General features: G+C 31.6%; 2 protein-coding genes and 1 long non-coding RNA gene across 5 annotated transcripts in view; 2 read left to right on the top strand and 1 right to left on the bottom strand.

Moving 5' to 3' along the window:
* The window catches only part of LOC122719196 (probable serine/threonine-protein kinase dyrk2), a 173,148-nt gene that overhangs the window by 23,661 nt on the left and 124,871 nt on the right, over positions 1–24,616 (top strand). The window lies entirely within an intron of this gene.
* LOC122719198 lies at positions 501–22,987 on the top strand. The gene is made up of 2 exons (XM_043944819.1): positions 501–726; positions 21,949–22,987. The coding sequence occupies exon 2, from the start codon at positions 22,525–22,527 to the stop codon at positions 22,855–22,857; it is 333 nt and encodes a 110-aa protein (XP_043800754.1). The 5' UTR covers positions 501–726; positions 21,949–22,524; the 3' UTR covers positions 22,858–22,987.
* Positions 12,302–15,720, bottom strand: LOC122719201. Its single transcript, XR_006347536.1, has 4 exons — positions 15,536–15,720; positions 13,338–14,092; positions 13,143–13,276; positions 12,302–12,916 (listed from the first exon to the last, which is right to left on the bottom strand). It is a non-coding gene; the product is annotated as an uncharacterized LOC122719201 (long non-coding RNA).

Below are 24,616 nucleotides of genomic sequence, written 5' to 3'. Positions count from 1 at the left end.
CTCGGTGGTCTCCTCCGGGTGGTCCAGCGCGAAAAAACTCCCGACGTGCGCCGACGTTTCGAGAAGACGGGTTCTCGCTCTCCTTTTTCTACCCCTTTACCTTCGTCATCGCGTCGCGTATAATCAATTGACAAACAATTGTTGGTGTTTCTCGCCGTTTCGATCCCATCGGTTGACGACTATCTATGCAATAGTGGTCCGGTTTCGGTTTCGGTGTTTCGGCTGTGGCTCGAGAGGGGCTCGAGAGAAAGAGGTTTGCCGATTGTGGATTGTGGATTGGTGGATTCTCGATGCGGTACTCGCGACACCCTACTCGCGTCGACCTTCGTGATTCTTGCTCCTCCGACGTGTCGCCGCGTCATCGATCGTTTCGCGGCGGTGATCGAATCTCGGCACTCGAAGGATGTAAACCCTGTGAAACTCGTTCTTCGAAAACGAGAGGAATATAGAAGAGGAAGAGGAGGGGGGGAGAGGGGAGGGGGGAGAAAGGAGGAAGAAGAAGTGAGAGAATATTATATTTGTACATAGGACGATATACAGGAGAAGAAAGGTGTGAACAAAGTGCGCGAAACACGGAGATTTTTCTGTGATTTTTTTTTTTTTCCCCCGAGATTCCTCTCCACTCCGTTCGAGGAGAGCGTTCGTTGAGGATCAAGAGGATCGGATCGCGGAAGCTTTATCGCGATCGTGGTGGATCGGCGATCGGAGAATAGAACGAAGGATCACGTGAGATATCTTATTAGCCGCGCACTTTCTCCGGTTCTCACGCACCATCGGTCTCGGGATAATAATAAAGTCAATGATCAAAGAAAAAAAGAAAAAGAAAGAAAAAGAGGGTCATGCGCGAGGCCGTTCGAATATAGGCCTGGCGGTGTTCCTTGGATCGGTGGAAAGTGCGTAAAACGTGGTCGAAACGATCTCTGTAAAATTATATATATATATATATATATCCCTGTTTCTTCCTTTAAGTTTGCTCGTCCTCGTTGCAGGCTGCAAAATTAATTTTGCCAATCTTGTCCATTCCGCGTATACGCGTCTGCAGTCTAAGTGTCAGGTTAAGGCTTGGTCCCAGACTTGCGGTCCAATTGTCCTCAGACACGTGTCTGCGATTAATATAATTCTTCCGACGTGTTTTAATATTTGTTTAATATTTGAGAATAATCTAGAGCGAATTATATTAATACTCGGTCACCACTGTGCGCGAGAGATTATTGTTTTATGCATTTGTTTACGATATTGTTATTGGATTAATTGTTTTTTTGTTTATCATACATCAGTTGTAATAGATATATAAATTTTATTTGTTTAATAATGCACACGATGAGTGAGTTAAGTTAAATAAATTACGTAATCTTATATATATTTGTGCTTAAAAATGTTATACGACAAAGATAAAATACGCCTTTTAACGATAAATTTCAATATTTACTTTACTGTATATTGGGCAAAAAATTACAAGTATCAAAGAAATGAAATTTTTTATTAATTAACAACGAGTGTCTTATCAATTTAATAACAATGTAGTAAACAATGTATAAATATTAGAACAATAATTTCTGCATAATAAATCCATATTTTACGGATATTTTGGGTAATTATACAGAAGCGAATTAGTTTCTACGTTCGAGCCAAGTTAAACTCGTATTCTAATAAGGAATACTTACACTCATCTGTTTCATATTGTGTTCATATCGATGAGGGAGAACGGTCGAATTATGTTTCGTTTAGAGAAAATGATGCAAGTGTTGAATTTCAGTTTTTCTATTATTAGTTTGTTTCATTAAGAAATCTAATAAGAACAAGTGGAGAGAGTAGCTACTGGATCTCTATTATCCGAACAATTTGATTATTGGTGCTATCTTATCTTCTCTAATATATTTAGATAAATGGAATCCAACTCGTTATTCTATTATAATTTAGATATTAATAAGACAATAAGTCTTAGAATAACTTTGCAAGGATTGTTGTACAATTTTTTTTCTTTTCGTATTAATGAAAATAGATCTATATTGCCTACGTATGAAGAACGTATGAAGAAAGAAGAGTAAAAAATAACTTTACTTTATTTAAGTTAAGAAGCAGAATAAAACAAAAAAAGCTTGTTTTTTTTTTTTTCTTATTTAATTTAATTTTTCTTGCAATTACTTCTTTCATATAATTGGGAAATATAAATTCTTAGAAATAAGATTGTACATTTCATTTTGGAAATTAGACAATTCTTTTCTTCATTATATTCCATATTGTTGCAAATTGGATTCAAAAGAAAAATCTTCTCTGATAAAGAAGATACGAGTTTGCAACGAATAAGATCGTATCTACAATTCACAAATAAAACCGTGGTTATGAGAATCTTTATTCTACGTAGTCAATACCTTCCCATTTTATTGTTTGTTTGTCGTTCTACTTTATTCTTTTTTCGATATACTTATCTCGTGCGTTTTATGTTAGATATTACATATCATGGACCCAGCCAATAACGAAAATACACGTTAACAAAGATCTCTACATGGTTACACATCTGCAGATAATATCTCCTAAGACTCGTCCAGATTTATTGTTAGTCAGAGACATCGGTTGCAGACACAAGGCATTCGGTACACACAGAGTACACAGGTCTGCATGTTGCATTGTTCAATAGACATAGTGTATAAATTGTTATATTGTTTTATTATTCACCGATACGTATCTAGATACGATCATCTACAGGCATGAATCTGTACACAAGACTGTTAGATATCTATAACAACTCTCAGAGTCTCCTATATGATATGTAACATATATGTAGAGATAGTATATATGCTGTATTCAGATATACGAAATAGATCCTGTTTTATTATCCGTGAATATCTACAGACATCGTCTACAGATTCGTATTGATAAGATTCCTGGATTCTATACGTAATAAATGTACGAATTTCTGTAAGATATAACGTAAATATTATAGTATCTTTCCATTTCGTGTCAAAATATCTTATAATCGATGATAGAATATTCATCTGTAAATTATTAAGAATTATTTACAATGATAATCAGAAGGGAGCAAGACTTAATTTTTGTTAAGAAAATCACGAATAAGAATTTCATCCTTCCATTTAATTTATACTCCTAAGTGTACGGCACACATAGGTACGTATGATCAGACCGCATATGTTCGCAGATATCGTACGCAAACCGTTATATCATGTTTTATTATCAACAGACACGTGTCCACGGACAATCACGAGTCCAGACAAGCCTCCGCTCTTCACGATTCTCCCGTCACTCGCCTTTTCTACTCTCGTCGTCTCGTTCTGTATCTACTTAAACGCTCCTCTTTATGCCTCTTTCACGATGTATAAACGAACGATCATCGTGCAAACTCGTTCAAACGACAATCGATATCGATATATACAATCGTACAAACTCATAAAAAAAACCGTTTAAAAAGCGATCCTATTATTACTTATCCTTAATAGATCGAACACAAATTCAATAGAAACCAACTCGATGGAAATCTGAACTGATCGAATTTAATCTCAACAATATTGAACAATATTGTCCAACGTTCAACGTTCCTATTTTTATTATATAATGATATTTATATAATCGACGGATAAGAAGATAAGATGAAATTCGATTTGATTCGACCGACCCCTCTCTCGTCGCGTGAAACAGCCTTTAACTCTTCACGCGTGTTCACGTATGCATACCGTGATCGTGCCGCGCGGCGATTTGGCTTCTCGCGTGTGAGAACTTGACTCTCGCGTGGCCTCTCTCGCGTGGTATCTCAGGCGATCCTCCTCGATCGTTCACCAGGTGCCGGGCGTCGCGATGGACGACGTCCGTCGTGGAGTGACCGTGTTCGCCGCGGCGTCATCGTTGGAAAATGTTCGGCCGTGCTCGGTTGTTAATCTCTTTTTTCCATCCCTCCCTTCCCCTCCCTTCTCCCCCTTTATAGCCTATCGGCCGGGGATAATAACGGTAGACGTGATCGGTTGTCGAGATCTGTAAGATCGTTTAACGTGACTGATCCTTGTCGGATGGAAAATAGATCTTGGATGGAAATGGACTTTGCGTGAGAAATGTATACCGGGTGAACGAAATATAGATACGATCGTTTGCCACATATCTCCTTTGTAATCGTGTAAAAAAAATCAAATAATACTTTTCGAAGATGTTGGTAATTGTAAAGTTAATCAGTTGTGTCTTTGTCTTTTTTATAAAATTAATTAATTAAAAAAAATATATAAAGTATATATATTCTTGTAAAATTAGGATTAAAATTAACTTCTGAAACTAATGATTTTTTGGTATTTAATAATAATTTATTGGTTTTACGAATTGACTCGCGAAAAAAATTAATAACAAGCATTTATAAATATTATTAAACGATAAACCGATAAACAGACGAGTTTAGCAAGTGAATAAAGTTGTTTTGTTATAGTATATGTATATATGCTCGAAAGAAACAATGGAGATGTACGATGTAGGTTAGATTTAAGTGTAGAGTACAATCGCTGAATCTCATCTTTCAGCTATATTGTGCTTGTTGGGGGAAAGATGGAGTGCAGGATTAGATTGTTGAAGATGGATTTGTGGAAATTAGACGAGTTGGGATCCTGGGAATAGATTTGACGTGGTTCTCGAAGGGGAGTCGATGTGTGGTATTAGATTGTGGAATTGATGGAAAAGGAAAAGTTGTGTGCGAAAGGGTTTCGAGTCGGAAAAGTGTATATTACCTATTGGTCGATGAATGCCATCGCTCTAGGCTATCGAGAAAAGGGGATGATGCTCCTTTTCATGGATACCCGGTTTGTCAAACTTTGATCTCTGTGTCGGTTTTAAAGTGTGAATCTTGTTCTTAAAAGTAATGTGATTCGTTCGATGAAACTTTTATCTTAATATATCCAGCTTTGAAATCGTTTGTTAACAATAGATATTCTATCAGAATTTTGGACGAATTTCGATCAGTATAAATCAAGTAGAATATGTGTAATTTTTAATCCGTCGTGTTTCTTTTAAGTAGATAATAAATTTTCGTTATATCTTTTGCATCGTTATTTTAAAAAAAAGAAACGTGATTGATTAATTGTCTTCTTCGTAATCTGGGTCAATTATCACGATTTGTTTGGGATCAATAGGAATATTGATATCGATTAATTGAAGTGTACTTATTTTATTTTCGTTTTTAACTACAATTATTTTCAAATTTAAGATCGAAATAGTTTTAGTTGGATTGATGTAATTAGATATTTTTGACCATTGCTATTCTTTAATAGTTTAAAACACATATACAATCTTTTATCTGATCAAGATCCAAAAAAGTTTTAGATGTCGTTTCTAAAAAAAAATGTGCACATTGGGCAACTTTTAAACTAGTATATGTTCTGTTCAGAATGTACAATTTCGTAATTAAGTATTTTTTTTTAACTATATAAATGGAAAATTTATATTGAAAAACGTTGTTATAACATTTCTGTGTTTATACTTTTTATTTAATTTATACTCGAGCAAATCAATTACTCCAAATTGATCAATTTTATAAAATCTGATCTTATTTTATTAATTTATTTCCATAAAATTAAATACTAATACTCTTTGATGCCGAGATAAATAAAATAAATTATATCATTAAACTCGAATTGACACGTATTTTCGTGAATATCCACATCCAAGATATCAATTTGAAGGATGTTGAAATTAAAAATAAAATAATAAAAATCTTATATATCGAAAACAAATTTACTACGAAAATTATTTATCAACGTATAATGTTATAAAATATCGATAATTTTATTTTAAATAATCTATCTTCTGTGAAAATTATATATCATAACAATGATGGAGTTAACGATACGAAATTTACAAAAAAGAAAAAAAACTTAGAAAAAAGGGAAACTGTCATCGTAACAATAAAATTTATTTATCTTCTACGCAACAATGGTTTCATTCCACTAGTCTAGTCTCGTTGTACGGCAATGAAACGGCCATTCTCTAGATCCCTCTGTCCATGAAAGCTTGTTAAAAGCACCAGCAGCGATCCACTGTTATCGTGAAACGTTCCTTCTTTTTCTTCTCCTTTATCTAGAGAGAATATTCAACGCCACGGAGGTTTGATAAAAATTTCTGATACGTCGAATTCCACTAAATTCCCGCGGAATCGAGTCGCGAAAGCCGAGTCCAACAAGCCGAGAGGGAAAATTTTCATTCGATTTAAACGAAGATACGTTCGATTTAACGATCCATAACGCCGGATAATGGGAGACTCGTGAAATGGTTTTCGGTTGTTCTGACCGAATAAACTTCATCGTCGTTGCAATCATGCGCTTTTACTGTCGTGTAATAATATTCTCACTTTCCATGCAATGTCGCGTGGTATGTTTACTTTAGAGTTAGTCAAACTGTCTTCTTACCACCAACTATTTTTATGAGAAAATTGACACAAAGATCCTGTCTTTAATGAACGTTTGTTATATGTGCAGAGTAAATAGGTATACATGAAATAATTTTTTTCTTTTTTTTTTTTTTTTTTAACAAAAAAATTCTTTTAAGAAGGAAAACAAATTTCAATCTTTCATTGTCCCAGTTTTTTTTTTTTTTTTATATTTCTAATGCAATTTTTACATAGAAATATATTTTATAACAGAATGAGAGAATAATAAAACATGAACATTTAAAAGTTTCATTTCACCTTGTATTGTTATAAATTTATATTTCAAAAAAAAGAAAAAAAAGAAAAAAGAAAAAAGAAAAGAAAATAAAATAAAATACTGAAACTTTAAAGGTTGATTTTAAATCGGTCTGAAATTAATTATACCGACATAAAGTTTTATTAAAAATAAAATTTTCTTTGGCTTTGTAATATAAGTTTTTTAATTGAACTCATAAAGTAGAAGATATTTATGAATTTATTATATGTGAAATCATATAGCGAAGTCATAAATTCAGTAAAGAGTTAATATTTACACGAGTAAATGATGTTTCAAGATATTTCTGTGTATAATGATTTATAATGCAAAGCAATAAAAGTATGAGTGCTGCTATAATGCAATTCTACTAACTGACCATACGCCTGACTAATTAGCAAGAAAAGATTTATATCTATAATATATATATATATACAACTGTGCAGTTGTAAAAAGAAGATACTCGAAAGAACTAGTTTTTAATAGGTCTAGCGTATAAAAATAACAACAAATCATTAATGGCCATACAGTAATTTATAAAACTCTCTTTTTATGATTTACGATAGAATAATCGAAGATATAAGAATAACAATTTTGCTAAAAAAAAAAAAAAAAGAAATGAGATTTTATAAATAAAGTTGATAAAATGTGAAAAAATAGAATTATAAAAGAGATTTCTATAGTGTGTAATTTATAATTTATCGATTCTGTTAGCGAGATATAAGAATCTTGTCCAGTTAACAAGATAATGTTATATCTATACACATCTCCACAATATAATAGAACGATTTGTTTCTCGTAATGTGAATATAAGGATTTCTCTTCGAATTTAATATTAATTATAAGAATATTTATTTGATCTTTGTTTAAGCTAATTCAATAAATCTCTGATCCATTTTTGATAGTATTTATTGTGTGGATACTTTTTCTTTTCGTTTTACCATTAGATTATTCATTCAATTTTCGTTGCAAATAAAATATTTTTTTCGAAAGAAACATGACTTTTTTATGTCATTTTTTTTTTTTCCTATTAAAAAATATATTGCGAACTTTTACAATTTTATATTCGTGTAACAATAATTCTATCTACGTTAAAATTGGAAATATTTTTACATAACTATTTAAATTCAATAGGACATGAAATAATTTTAAATAAAAATCGGATATTTCCAAAATTGGAAAAAATAGATTTTTGAAATTGATATAGAGAAACAATTATATTTTTCTTTTCATATAATATATTTGCAATAAATTTTTTTTTTTTTTAATAGTATTTCGATATTACTATTTCGAAATGAATATTTTCATTGAAATATAAGAAAAGATAGCATTTCAATAATACTTCAAATAACATAAATAAATAAAAATAAAGTATAATAACTTTTAATGATTACCTATCATTTATCTATTGAACATAAATAATAAATAATACAAATATCATTTAAATTTATTTCAATTTCTTGTTATTCGTATTATCTCGCCTCAAATTCTCATCTTATTTCACGTATTAATCCTCGTACAGAAATTTTTCAAAAGATTAAATCTCATGGAGCATTGCAACATGTTACGAAACTCGAACAGGATTCTCTATAAAAAGAATAATAACAATAAGAAGAGAAGGATTACGAGACGGATTTAATATTTAAAGCGTCTTTCTATCGACACTGATCCTCTTTTATGAAATTCTAATGATCCCTCGACCTCTTTCGATCCTCGGTAACACTGGCAAAACTCGCCCCTATTCTCGTCGAGCCATTTTCTATCAACTACGGGCTTATCAATTTATCGAAACACAAAATTTGGGTCGCGGCAAAGTGTTTCAGTGGATGTTCTTATTTCGGAACGTAGACGCAAGGTTTGCTCGATCGAATCGTTTGAGAGTTGGGGCCATTGTGTTGCTGTAAGCGGAGATCCTACCGCTTTGAAACCTCAAACGCAAACAATTCTCGTGCCGCCATTTCAAAGTCAACCGGTTACTCAGAGGACTGGCTTCCGCGAGGAACGAAATTGTACTTCTTTAATGTTGTCCTTTGGAATTCGCAGCTTTTTGCAAGTAGTTTTTTCATATATGATTTTTTTCTTTATGCATTTATTATCGATAATAAATTTTTGTTAATTGACTATCATTGTCACTTCCTTGCAATTGATATTAATTATCAAGTGGCGTAGAGATAACGCGAACATAATGAATTGTAATTATCAAAAGCTCTACCATTCTCCAAAATCACTTGGTAATTAGAACTTATGAATTAGAAGCAATTTTACTAACAAAGGAACTTAAAAATTCACTAACAAAGGAAGGATCATTAACAAGTAGTCGATTATAATAAGCTTTGAATACGATAAAGATTAAAATTTTCACGAATGAACACGAGAATCGGGACGATAACTTTCTCAACTCACAAATATACTCGTTTTATCGAATTTTAAAATTAGATCTTCCATATTTTCAATTTCTTCTTTTTGAATCACTCCTTTTCAATTGTATCGTATTCGATTTCTATACCAGCCTCACAGTTAATATGTAAAACCTACGTGACCCAATTTCTCACGAACGTAAATTTAATTCGCTCTTCCAAACGATTGGAAATGGATTAGAAATCAGACCGAATGGAACGTCTTCAAAAAAATTGCCATTTTTTTTTTTTTTTTTTTTTAACAAAGTTGCCAGTTATTCCCTTCGCTAAAGTCGTTCTCCAAAATCGGTAAGGCCGATCGCAAGGTCCGCTGTTGCCGATCGGCGAGTCACGACCGATCGATCGCCGATCGAGATCAAGCCCATAAGCATAAATTCACCGGCAGCCCAGAGATTTGCTCGAGCATGGCCAATAAACACGCCTGTTTAATGATTTATCGCGATCTGACGCACATACGCGCATAATACGTGCAACTATACGTACGTTCTCTATCGATATATATTCAGATCGTAATTTTTATCCACCGTTGCCCCGCGGATCACCAGAGAAAGAGAGAAAGAGAGAGAGAGAGAGAGAGAGAGAGAGAGAGAGAGAGAGAGAGAGAGANAGAGAGAGAGAGAGAGAGAGAGAGAGAGAGAGAGAGAGAGAGAGAAAGAACTCTTTCTCTCGACGAGAGAGAATTCTCTGAGTCATAGTTATGCACTCGAATGCACCAGGAACCGAACTCCACACCAGCTGTACAATATCAAGACCACTGATTGGAGGAATTAATTTTTTTCGTCGTCCATGCGTCTCTGCGTAGTTCGAATGTAATGCGTGTTATATAGGTCAGTGCAAAATATTCCTTTAGGCGGTGTTAATTGGTGTTGGAAATGTTCATGTGTATACTCGTTGTAAGTAATATTGAAATGTTCATTGATGAGTGAAATTACGAAGTAATTTTTTTTCTTTTGTGGAGAAAATTGTATTTGGAAATATTTCTTCCTTTTTTTTTTTTTGCTTTTAAATAAAGCATCGAGGAAAAGATCGTATCGTTTTTATTGTGAGATGCGTTTTTGAAAAAGCTTTTTGAAGAAATATCAAAAAAAAATCGGATGGAGGATATAATTTATTCGAAAAATATAATCGTTAAACGTTATCGATGTTCGAAAAATTTTCTTTGAAATAAAAATTTACTTTGAAAGTGTTTCGTGCACTTATTCTCCCGTGTTCTACTTTGTCTTTGTCGATATTTATGATCTTTCGAATGTCACGGAGTTATTTAAGCGACTTCGTTTAAACGAGGTTGATTATTTTTGCCTATCAATGAATAAATCTCTTGGATTTCTTAGTTCTTTGAAACTTTCTCTGGTTAAAGGTCGCAAATGTTTTAAATTTCGTGCCAAGCGTAACCCGCCATTACAACACGGAAAATTATGCAGATATATCAATCTCGAATTTAATCCAAGAATAAAATTCCTCTTAATAATTCTGGAGTATCTGGAGCTAAAAATTTGCCTCATTTTTACTAGTAATTTATTATCCCTAAAATTTTCATACATTATTCATACACGATTTATTTTTAAATTTATTCCATTGAAATGGTCGAATACGCGTTTCAAGAATCTGTATATATTTTTTTGAGTTTTTTTGAAAATTTACTTTATAAAAAAATATGTAACGTGTAATAAGAAAGAAAATTTGAATTTTATGCTTGAAATTTTACGATCTATTTATAGCCTTAAATTTTATGATTATTTATATACATTACATTTACAACAGCTTGTTTTAAAATATTTGGATCAGTATATTTCATACATTTATACATATCTATAATATACGCAAGACCGATTTCTTCAATTTGCAAAAATTATTATTCACGATACACGGTTGGTAATACAAGCGTATCATAAATAAATGGACCGTAAAACCCATGAATCTATATTCTCTCAAGATCGTTGCATTTTAATACGATCTTCGATGAACGTAGCCGAAACATTGAACTACGTAGATATATAGACTGGTTTTACGAAACAGTGGTAAAATTATTCGCGATTTTCTACTGTCTCGCGAGTTTTAAACTATTTTCATATATTTTACGAAGAGCAGGAAAATAATTTCTTACGAAATTAATACTCTGACGAAGGAAAGTTACGAAAAATTGTTTGGAGACTAACATATTTCGATCGCCAAAATATTTATAATTGGCAATTAAGTTTATTCACGTGTCATTTCATCAAATTTCAACTTTTAAATTTATAATTTAACAAATAAAACTCGATCGATATTTTCGTCTTTTTTTCTGCCTTCTAGAATCGATCCTTCAAATATATTAACATCGATACACAAAAACAGCGTGCGTTTTAAACTTACGAATAAAATATCACTCTATTTCTACGATATATATATATAAATTTATTGCTAATATCGTTAAACTTTTATTAAAACGGGTCCCGCGTTTTTTCGACAGACCTCAATTTCGATTTTTTCCACCAGGCGTTCCACAGGTTGCGCAATGTAAATCAGGCCAACCTGCTGTCCAATATCGAGGTTCTGTCCACAGCGGGGAACACTTCCAGGCTATCTCTATTCACTCTTGACGAGCATCCGCGATAAAGTGCACGCGATACCAGCTCTTTTCCGCGCAATAAAGCGATTTTTGCGAGAAAGGGGTGGCGGATATTTCGCGTTCCTATCAGAGAATGTGCGAGGGAATGTGTGACGGCAAAATGTGGACCGACATCGCCTTCCCTTTTCACGTTTTTTTTTTTTCGTTGTAACACGCCAGCATAGAATAGAATTTTGAGATTTACACGGCCACGATTCGAAATAGTTGCATTGGGCGTGATAGGCAATCAAGTTCACGGGTCAGGCAATTTGTATTTGTACCGATAGCAATGTTACTTTGGCTGATTATCTTGATACTCTGTGTGATGTTTTAGTCGGTGAAAGCGGTAAATCGTTCGGTTTATGGAGGTTCGATAAAGAATTTCGATGGAAAAGTAATTTCGTAAAGTAACTTCTTACAGCAGGGATTGTTGTTCGAGAGAAGTTGTACGAAATGGTACGAATGTATTTTGTTTTGTTTCGTATCCGATTTTCTTTGATTTGATTTTATACTTCGAGTTATTTTTAAGAAATAACGTGCATTCAGACTGTACATTAATATATTTGAAGGAATATTTTTGAAAAGTTTTTGAGAGACCAAAAGAATGATAAAAATTAATATATAAAAATTTTGATTGAGGCTTATTTATTAAATTATAGGCAATTTTGTTTGATACGATTATCCGTGAATATTAATCTATTGAAAGTTATAAAACATAAATATAAACAAATATTTTTATTCGAAGTCGATGAAAGTCAATATTTTTTCGAATTAAGAATAAATTAATTCTTCTTGGAAGATTAATTTTTAAAAGAAAATTCTTCGATCAATGATCCAAGCCTCTTTACTATCATTTTTTTCCAAATTTTTCTCATTTCTGTTATTTTAAGTTCTAATGAGCCAAATTCTTTTTTTCTTCTCATTCTTTTTTTCTTCTTTTTACCATGTGGCAAAAGATGGAAATGAATATAACGCAGAAAGCTCGTGAACCAGTTTGAATATCTTTCAACTGGGTTTCAGAAAGCATTACTAACTTTCGTGCTGCAATCTTCGTTACGCGAGCTTAATATCTCTTATGATATGTCAGCCATGTTTGAAGGTGAAGTATCTCTTTGCTTTAATGTATACAGGGTGAATTTTAAGAAATGTGAAATTCCATAATCTCTAATTTATAAGTTGTAAATTATTAGTATTATTGATAAATTTATTGTCGCACATTTATTATTGTCCTAGAGAATTCTGATTACCTAAAAAATATATAAAACATATATATATAAAAATATATAAAACAATAATAATAACATTTTACGAAAGTATTTTTTTAATCTCTTTATCTCGATACATATTTAAATCAAAAAATTAAATGATATAATCTTACGTAACGAAAAAATACAAAATTCTATTTAAAGAAAATAGATAACCGCATAATCCATACATGACATAATATTTGCTAAAAGATATGTTCACATTTACCTTTCTCCACTAACATTTTCGTTCAATTAGAATCAGAAAATAGTCCGTTTCAACTTGCATGCATCATTCTGTACATATATATATCATAATTATCATATAGTTCCATTTGAATTACCTGACCGTTTCTTTGTACTCTGAAATACAATATTACCATTTGATTTCCTGTATCCGGTGACTCACCCTATATATACTCACATATTTACACATAGATTCTTAGACCTTTTACGCGAACTGCATGCAATCCTCTCACGTGCTGCAAATGCTACAATTTTCTCTCGCGTGTTTGTTACGGGGCTTTGCCATCTACCGATTTTTCATCGTTTTCTCTCAGTCTGTACCTTCGTCATACATCTATGTGGACAAAATTGAGAATCCGGCGCCTAAGGTACTTTCTCTCCTTTTTCATCTTTATTACTATCATTCCTTTCATTTTTTTATTATTTTCCTTTCACCTTGTCTTTATTTTTGTCTTTTCCTTTGATTTTTTTTCACTCATTTTTTTCTTTCTTCCTTTTTTTACTTATTTTTTTAGTTTCTTCCTTGTTTATTTTACTAAATTTCTTATTTTACTTTATTTTACTAATTTTATCTTTATTTCTATCATCTTAACTGTCTCTCTATGATTTTCTGTGAAATGAAAATATAGCGTAGTACGAAAATGTTCCGTGTAAATCTTCAAGTATTGCTGACATCCCCATCGTTGCAAGTAAAATGCATAGTTACACTGCTTGTGATTTATGATCATGCACACGTTTACACGCAGTTACATGCGACGACAACATCGTATTTCCGATAATTCGCCAAGCATATCTTTATCGTCCGCACTCAGAATCATTTTCTTCGGGCACAGAACACGGAAGTGTTCGCATAATCGTCCAGTTTATTCAAATTTAATTGATCCTTACAGAAACTTCGATGCAATATTATTTCAGTGATTAGGTTAGAATATTCTGAAAAACATAAATAGTATTAGAATGTGTTTGAGCGTGCATATGTTGGTATGGATACACATGTATAATTCAAATTCAATGCTATTAAAAATTTTTTTGCAAATAATTAAAGTCAATTAATAAAAAAAAAGTTGCTTAAAATTAAGATCATAAAATCAATGAAGAATGAGCTAATCGATTATTAATGAAAACATGTTTATATATCTATAAATATAGAAATATTACATACCAATTTACATTTATATCTTACATGTTTTATTGTAACAATATTCATTACAATTATTTTTCTAATATTTTTCTAATTTTAATTTACACTTCAATCTTATATAATTTATTTCATGGACACAAACTGTTAACCATTTTACACATAAAATTATCTTTCTAATATCAATAAATCACCCTTATTATCGCTTATAGTATCATATCAATCTCGAAAGACATTTATGCGCTTCTAATGTCTCAAAAAAATGACACCACCAAAATACCGGTTAACAACGTAATCGTATCGTAGCAAAACAAAGCTCCATTGTTCGTTATCAAGAATAGTGGTTTTTCGTGTCGTTCCTACGTCGTTTCTGCCCCATTGTGCAATTTCTTTCCCTCGACCTACTCGAAAGGCTAATCGCAGCTTGAGCCGTCATTTTCAGAATCACGTTCACCCTTTTATCAGTGACCGAATCGCGTCCGACTTTATCTTCACGGCATGCTTCGCCATTTTCTCATCGGTTAATTTTGCGAAGGCGTTCAAACACGAGAACGAACTTATGACGCTGATTAATGACGATTATTAAATTACAAATTGCGGGGGTAATCGGAGACAAACAATGAAAGTTCACCGGTGACACTATAGAACGACGACGTCGTCAGGTGGAATCGATTTTGATCCGTTGCGCGCGATTAACCTCAAATTCGAGACACGTCAGTGATGACTTTTCCTTTTGCAATATCATTTTTCGTATAACACAATAAAATTTTGATTTGTGGGATATATATTTATAAATTTTGTTGTTTAATTAGTATCTTTAATATTAATTAAATTATAATTTAAATTAATTTTTGGTTAACTTTGTATCAGTGTATTTTATTGCTATATCAGTATTAATATTAGTTACTAATTTTTAAAATATATTGAAAAAATAATTAATTACAATTTCTATTCTAATAAATTTGTATTCTAAGAAATTGAATTCTATTTCTTAAAGAATTAATTATTTATTTTTTTTTATATTAAAAATTGAAGAAATTTAGTGCATTTATGCATAATTAAATAGAATGTTTTGTAAAGTATCATGTATTATAAGAATATTATTAAATTTATAAAGAATATTATTAAAATTTTAATTTTAAATTAAATATCATGATTAATTACTAACCGTTTATTAATTAACAACCGTTTTTATATAACTGAAAATTATAGTATATTTACTTTGAAGTAATACTTACCAATTACTCCTATAACCTATTTCTTAACCTTAAAATCTTGTAATAACGTAGCAACACCTCAAAAAATATTGGTTCTTTTAAAATTACTTCCAGAAACGTTTGAACTATTCCGGAATACCCATTCATCGAGTATCCATTCAAAATAACGAGTAATTTCAAAAAATATAGATCATAACCGATGTAGTTTGAACCGTGGTGGCCTCTGATACTGATCTTGTAGAATAACGCCGCTTCCGAAATAGATGGGTATAAGAGGAAATAAGCTGGTCGACTTTGTTATTATTCGATTATTGGTGTTGCAGGTCTAATCTCGCTAGTAACCTCGCAGATCTTGTATTTAACACTTATATGGTGAAGGATACACGCTGAAAGAACAGCTGACCCCCATCCGGTAACCTTTCTTAAAGTCCACAGTGAAGAGTAGCTGGTCAATTCTGTTCGAGAAAATGAAGAAAAGAAAAGAGAAAAATGAAAATATCCGCCCATCGTTACCGATCCAACATCCTGTAATGGCCGAATAGCCTCGATGATTGTAACTTTACCTCTTGACGTGTGGTGCACACATTCATGTACACGTACAGAAAGTGAAGTAAGTTTAATAGAAAATCCAGAAACTTCGTTCCCATTTCTGTTTATCGATATTGATATCAGAACAGATAGTGTCTCGATGTGTGCTCGTAATTTCTTAAATAAGAAACTGGAGAAATAAAAGTTAGCGGGGAAAGAGGTTAGGAAAGATGGGAGAATAATATTTGCGAATAAGGAGGAGGTTAAGGATATTTGAGATGTGTGTTTGGGAATTCTGTTGAATTGGGTTTAGGAATATTTGAAGGGTATTCGAAGGAAGCGTTTGTGAATTAGTTGATTAGGTTTCGTAAAGTAGGTTATGTTGACACGAATTTTGTATGATTTCGTTGATTTAGCTTGATTGCTTGTGTATTTTGAGGAAGATTAAATCATAAAAAATAATAAAAAGTAGATATAAATGTAAATTTTGGAAGAATAATATAGATAATATTAACAATTTATGAAAAATAAATATTTCAATTGTACATATTTATCGGCTTTCTTTCAATGCTATTTCAATTAATGAGAATTAAATAAAAGATTGGACGAAAGAAAAGAATGAATAAAAAAGTGAGTCCCCTTAAGTTAAGCCAATTAGTAATTGGACAAAAAGAAGTGGTGTTTATTGAATTCTTTTAAGCTTTGATTGAATAAAAGCTTCCTATAATAAACTTTTTTTCTTTTAATTGAAGAATCACATTTAATTATTATTTAGCTTAATTTTAAATTCAAAGTTGATTATAATTATAATATTAATTTACATAATACTACTTGTAATGCACAAGATTAAATTATCAAATTTAATTTAACTAAAATTTAATTAAATTTAATATTGATTATTTCATATGTATTTATACATATATAAACAAAAGTTTAGTTATTAAATTTCAATTAAAAATCAATAACTCTTCTTAAATTGACATTTATTAAAACAGAAAAAAGTTAAGTATAATTATTTTTTTATCATGTAATTATATTTCAAGAAGAATCCTTGATTTCATTTGAAAATTTTATATTATTAAAAATATTAATTATTAAAATTATTTTATAATTTTATTTCTACAATTTACAATGTGAAATATCATATTATATTAAAATGACAATGATGAAAATTAATGTATTCTTTCATTAATTAATTTTGCATATTAAATGATTGATTATTAGAAGAGAGAGAAAGATTTTGGCTTATTTTCTTTCGCAACACCAAGTTTCTCACTATTGAGTGAAAATTTTCTGCGCTTACCACCTAGTATTATACACAGTGTGGTGTTTTTTTCAATGTGCACAATATGCGACGTATTTTTCATCGTATTTGTGTCGAAAGAAAAAAATGGCCTGGTAGCCAAGCGCACAGCCACCTAGTTTCCACGCCCTTTAATTACCGTTGCACGATTGGTCGCACCACAACGAGAAAACATCATTATAGTTGCTGAAGACCCATCTATCGTGTTATGGTTCCTTGTTACTCTGATTATTCGCTTTCTCTTTCTGCGACAAAGGTCACTAGAAGCATCGAGGGCGAAAGAAGCCATTGTCCAGTTCGAAATCCTTTGTTTGGAACATTTAACTTAATCTCTTCATCTTTAACGATCGATTCAGCTTCGTCATCCGGGATATCCTGTGATTTTCTTTTTCAATCGGTAATTATATTCCTCTCGAATGGAAAATATAGGCGTGATCAATCTTTAGGCGTTAACGTGAAGACAGATTGTATTTTAGTTTTTGTCTGTTCGTTATAGATGAGATACTAGGTTAATTTATAATACCTTATGGCGTGCAGGTTATAAATACATGTGGTTTCATTATGACTATATTTGTTTTTTCCCATTATATAGATCATTTTTGAGATAAGAAAATAATTTGTTTAGATATTAAAATAATTTGTTGTAAAATAGTTTTCAACAATTTTTTCATTCTTCGAATCTACCAAACCTAACCTAAAACAAGAAAGAACATAATATTATTTCTTTTCAATCAACTTGAAAGTGAGGAAAATCAATTCCATTGAAACTTTATAAAAACTACTAGACATGTTGGATTGTCGAAAGTAGATGCTGCTGATTCTCTGTGGGCGTTCTTCGTGTCTCCAGAATTGAACCGCTTTTCAATGGTACGTTGAAACGATTTAGAAATGCGGCTGAATCGCACAAAGAAAACCATAGTGCGTTGACCGTCCTTTCGAGGTTCAGATACTAGTGCCCTTGGAATTCCTTTCACGAATACCTGCATCAAACATAAAGCAAGATAAAATTCCATAAAGCCGGTATAAAATTTGTCTGCTGCTGACTCGTTCACGAATAGATAATTCGTGGAATAGGCGCTTTTAATTGCTATTCGCTTCAAGGACAACAGTGAAGATCTTCACGGAAAATGATCAAATGAAAACTTAAAATTGTTTGGTTCATTGGTTTTCTTTAATTTTTATTGATGTTAGTTCGAATAAAATAAGGATTTTTCTTCTCAGTTGTCCTTCAGAGATGTTTTTTTTATAATTTTTTTGTTACTGTATAGGTTATGTAGAAACATTATAATTAACATATAAATGGGAAATCGTATAATGATTTGATAATATTGAATAATGAAATAAATATATTGTTTTTATAAATTTATATTTAAAGCATATTTACTAAAAAAGGTAATATAATATTAATATTAAATTATTAGGGTAACAAAAAAAAAAACGAAAAACTTGATGACAATGTTAGGTTAACTTATAAGAAATACAAAATTAATATTATTTAATTTATAATTAATATTATTAATACTATTAATGGATTCATTTATTATAAAATTAAAAGTGTTTGATGAGAGAATTTTTTTCACAGAATTTCTTTTTTATCCATAAATACATTTTATAAGAAAGAAAAATAGAAAATATTGTAATTCATAACTTATTTATTAGAGATACTTCAAATCAAAAATCATAAAACTTAATCAAATTCACAGAAAGTATAGAATTTGTAAACTTAGAAGTTATATATTGATTATTATGAGCGATTTTTGCATTTCATAAAGACTGAATCCACTTACATTCGAAAAAAGAAGTCTTGTATTTCAGACAATTTTTCTATATAAAAAAAAAAAAAAAACGGCCATTATAAAGTGCAGCATAAGGTATCCTGTATCTAGGATGTTGTATGCAATTTTCTACTTTCTGTCTGTGCCGACAGTTTCGAGTGAATCACGTTTGCGTCTCCTGTTGCAAATCGGAAATATATATATATATATTCGATATTTGAATGGAAAATATGAATTTTTTCAGGTTATTTTTTTCTTATTTTTTTCTTATTTTTTTCTCTATATAGTTTGTTGTAGGTTACATGAACTATCATAATAAACATTTGTAAGTTATTATATCTTATTAAAATTAATAATAATTAAAAATACAGGATATTTTTAATAATGTTTTTAAATTAATTTATAAATAAAATATATTATCACTTAAAGCAATGGATAAATGACAAGTAATTTATATGTATTGATTATGTTTTTCTTTGTTATAATTATAATCTAATATAGATTTCCTCTTATATTATATTTTATTTTAATAGCTTATGAGCCTTTTGCATTCCTTTTACCTTTGCATTGCCTTTTACATTTTTATGATATTATAATTTAGAAATTTATATTTTATTGAATATTTTATTATCATCTTGATAAATTTGTTTGAATATCTTAATTATTGCTTTTTTTGGTAAACAATATTAGTTCATGCTGTATAACAAATCCTCAAATTCAAAGTAAAAATTAAATCATGTAAATAAATGAAAATATTAAGTTAATCCCTTTTGCTTTATATTTGCTGCTTTTGTAATTGCATTTCTAATATTATTCTAAAATTTCAAGTATTAAATTTATAATATATTATAATATATTTTAAAATCAAGTATAATTAAATTATTTTAACCAGTAGTTTGAATTATCAATTGCTTGTAATTATTTTTTATATGAATTTTATAATTCATAGCAACGTAAAGTAAGTATCGTTGCTTGTTTGGTTTTATCTCTTTTTTCTTCACATGAATCATGTAAAATCGCTTGAATCTCCATCAATCATATGTAAAAAATATCCATCAATTGAAGCTTTCTATTTCAGCTTTTCTCTCATCCACTCAGTACGATTTTATCATTTTCTCATCAATCGATCAGTGAGCAGATGTCATAACTTAGAGTCATCAATTTTAATTAAATTAAAAAAAAAAGAGAAGATATTAACATAATAATAATATTAAAAAAAATTTGAATAATAATGATATATTTCATTATTCTGAAAGATTTGGATACAATTGCTAAGAACAGTATATCGTATCGTTTAATCCAATTTTCTAATTATCCTAGTAATTATCCAGTATCCTAATTAATTAATATTGATAAAAGATAACAAACCGGTTTATTATCGAATATTAATAAGGATATTAATTTGATCAATTAATATTCTTATATCCATAATCAGTATTTAAAAAAAAAATAAAATTTTGAAGAAATTAAATAATTTCAAATATTTTTTATAATTTTCTTTTTTATGATTTAGAAAAGAATCGAGCTTATTATGGATATTTGTGATTATTTATCGCTTTGTTTTTCGAATCGTATCATCTTTATTACATATTATTTGTTGTTAAGTTCTTTAAAAATTAATTTTCTATATAATTTTAAAAATGTTACAAAACTGTAAGCCTAAGATAATTGCACATATCTCAGAAAGGAATTTGATTAATTTCTAAAACATGAAAGATTCATACATTGATTTATCAAAACACCATAATAGAATCATTTATTGAAAACTCTTTCACAATTCTCTTCGGTATCCGGATTTCACGTTCAAACAAAATCCCAAGATTTAATCGGAAGTAGCACCTTAATAACGGTGCCGATTAAAATAGAATTTAAATTCTATCGTTTCTAGAGATTGTATCTCAGTCTGTGCGAATTTTTAGAATTTTTCAAGATTCAATAACGAGGCACAGGGATAGCTAGCTTTTTTTCATTTCATCCCATCTTATCTTCGAGGATAATCTCGTCCATTTCGATACGGCGTGTACGAGTATAAAACGATGAAATACAACATGGTCCCTATGTTAAATCTCGAGGATCGTTCAACGATGCGTAACGAAGCGGTCTCACGCGATCTCGCGCCAACCAGAATCATAATCGCGATGACGAGGCGGATCTTGGATGCCTACTCGAGTTGCTATTGTTCAGGATGCGTGGAAGTCGCGTGCAGCCTGCGACGAGAGCGTAGAAAATATATTTTCAAACGACGTCCACGAGATCGGCGACGATCGATGTCACGTAAAGTCGAGGAACGAGTTATAATTTGTTCAACGAATCACGTCAGAGTTAAGATAATTGAAACATTCACGTACAAATTACGTGATATCATAGACAGTTTTAGCTATTTTGAGACAAATGTTAATTAATTGAAAATCTTGATGCGAGAAAAATACTTTTTTTTAGTTGTGTAATAAATGTAAAAAGAAATTCTAGATTGTGTAGTGTAAGATAGGTGCAAGTATCGATAAATATTTTTGATAAAACAATTTTGTTAATCTTTACAAAAAATTTTATCTCGGGATGCACAATTATTATCAAATTCTCGTCTAAATAACTAGAGTTTAACGAATTATTTTTCTCTTCAGGAAAGATTAACTTTTTGATAAATTCTACTTTCTTTTCCCGACAATTTGATATATCAAAAACATATATAAATTTTCTCTCGGCCCGGTCCTAAATGGGACACGTACACCTACTATGAAACAGCGAACTGACTACTCGTTGGACAGAATATAGTGAACCTGATTTTCTCGATTTACGTGACCGGGAACATCACGTTTCTTTCCTTGCAGACCTGTACTGACACTTTTCAAAGTGGCGAAATCTCGTAAACCATTCGACAGATCGGAAAACGATCGCGTGAGTGATATCGTGGAGGTAAACGAAAGGAGCGAAAAAATAAAGTGTCTCCCCTGAACGACACGAAAGGCGTGATCGTTCCACACACAGCGTCCCAGAAACAAAATAAAAATAGCGGGCATACTTGTGTGATGATTCGTTCCACGACGGATGAGAATTCATGGGTGAACCTTCTACTACTGGTTCCATAATCCTGCCCCGCTTCTCGAAATATCCATGTGAAGGTAGAAACGTAGGTCGCGGGTGTAGCGGTTCGTGCTAGAAAGAGGAGAGGCCGAGATAAGAGGTGGCCGAGGAACGTGGATGGTTGCCGCCTCAAATGGAAGAAGCAGCGTTTTCGCTCAGCGTCACCCGTTATCTGGCCGATAAATCAGGGAACTGAATTATCGTTCGACAGTGTTGACGGATCGCGTTTGCCCGCCTCGACTCGGGCAATCGATTCACACCCGTTAAGATCGTTTCGAAGAGATTCGCTAGGCTGGATTGTACGCTCGTGATCAAGCGACAGCATGGATGCCCTGGAATTGCAAGCGGCCCTGGTGAAGCTGGATCCAGCGACCACGGTGACACCGATCGGCTCGAACGTGAAAATGCTGCCCGCCCGTCATCGTATCGCGTTCACGGTCGATTTGGACGAGAACGATCTGACATTGGAGAACGCGGCGCAGAACGACGAGAAAGGGACGAGCAACGTGGTCGCCACGGCTATGGCGGCGGCCGGGAACGCGGCTAGAAAGATGCACAACAATTGCCCGGCCCAATTGACGGTGCCAGGCCATCAGAATCATCCGAACAACAGGCAGATAGAGGTGGCCAAGTGCGAGATGGCCGAGGTCAGGTGACGCCAGCCTTGCTTCGACCTAATCTTTTATCACACTTATCCACCGCACAGGGGCAGCAAGCATCATGCCAAGCATCACGCTAAGGAGAAGAGACATCATCATCATCATACTATGCATCATCAGCATCATAGGTCTCATGTGGTGAGTCAGTGACGTTCTATTCGTGCCTCTGATCGTTGTCATCCCGTTGTTGTTACGCATAAACGCGAGATTAGTTAGTCAGTGATGGGCGTTCGATCAATTTCGAGGTTATTCGAAAAGTTTTTTTTTTTTTTTCTTCTTCTTTTAATATTGGGAAATCGATTTCGAACATGTCTCGATACTTGAAATGTTTTCGAGAGGTTGATGGATATGGATGTAAAAATCTATCAAGAGGTTGCTTTCGAGAAAAATTTTAATGCTTATCTTTCGAGGGTTTTAAGTATCGAATCATGTTCAAAATTCGAAACCATTTCGAAATGTTTCAGGGCGCATCACTAGGTACATGTAGTTCATTTATTTTTTTCTTGATCGTTTTTTCTTGATAGTTGTGTAGATAGATACATTTATGTTCTTTGATCGAATGTTTTTTTCTTTCTTTTGCTATGATGTTCTAATTACGATTTTTTTTCGATGAGAATTTTTTTCTTTTGTCTTGCTCGATAGCATAGTTGTTTGATTAAAAAAAAATCACTTTATCACTTTTATATCGATTACAATTTTTTTTCTTTTTTTTTTTTTTCCGTCCAATAACTGTTTCGTTTAATTAGAAAAATTTTTTGTCTCGACACAAATTTTTTTAAAGTAATCCATGCATTGAAAAAATATTCTTGTGTTTCTAACTTGTTGAATAAATTTCATTCCGTTTAAAATTCTAAAAGCTAGGTAAAAGAAATGAAGAACAAATTTCTAAAGGATACACTTTCTCTAGAATTAAGTTCGTTCTTTTAAAAATTCTTTATTTATGAAAATGGATTGTAAATTTATTCATGAAAGATTTCAAGAAAGTAGAATTGAAATCATTTTTCAATTGATTCTTCGAAAACAATATTATCATTTTTGATAACGTGATTATTTTGCAATTCTGATATTTATATTTGTGTAAAATTGATTATGTGTTACTAAGGCATGCATAATCGTATATTGAAAAATCATATACTTAAACAACATATAAGTACACGTATAAACTTTGAAATATATAGAATGCCGTTATCATAATGAAACATGATAAATATTTTATCACTGTTGCATTATTATACACATGATCATAGTTTGGATATTTTATCATACATTTTTCTCATTTTTTCATAAAAGTCTATTTCAAGAAGGAAAGAAAAAAAAAAAAAAAAAAAGAATGATGGGCTATTTAAAACTTAAAATTCCATTAGTATGACTCAGTAGAAGTTAATATAAAAATTCTGAGAGATTAAGAATCAGAAATTCGACTAAAATTGTCGTAAATAGCTATTTTAATTTCGAATTTGAAAGATATAAAGTATATCTTTTTGAATTTGAAAGATATAAAATTGCATGCAACTTTAGATGTCAACTGTATCAGTTGGTGGCGCCACTTGATGCTTCAATTTGAGACCTCGTTAGATTTCTTCCACTGACACTACTTGAGAGTAAAGCATGTAATGGGCCTATCGCGAGTCACTTAGCCGTTTTAACATCGAACTATCGCTGATGGCAGTCAAGTCATGAGCATTAATGGACGTATTTCCGGGACACGAGGTTGGCCAACAGCGTAAATAAGATGAGATAGAATGACCGTGCACTG

This window comes from Apis laboriosa, unplaced genomic scaffold (genome assembly GCF_014066325.1).
Source record: "Apis laboriosa isolate Shangri-la unplaced genomic scaffold, ASM1406632v1 scaffold70_cov154, whole genome shotgun sequence".
NCBI classification, from domain to species: domain Eukaryota; kingdom Metazoa; phylum Arthropoda; class Insecta; order Hymenoptera; family Apidae; genus Apis; species Apis laboriosa.
The sequence above is the reverse complement of the archived record's forward strand: the minus strand, read 5'-3'. Positions and strand labels throughout refer to the sequence as shown.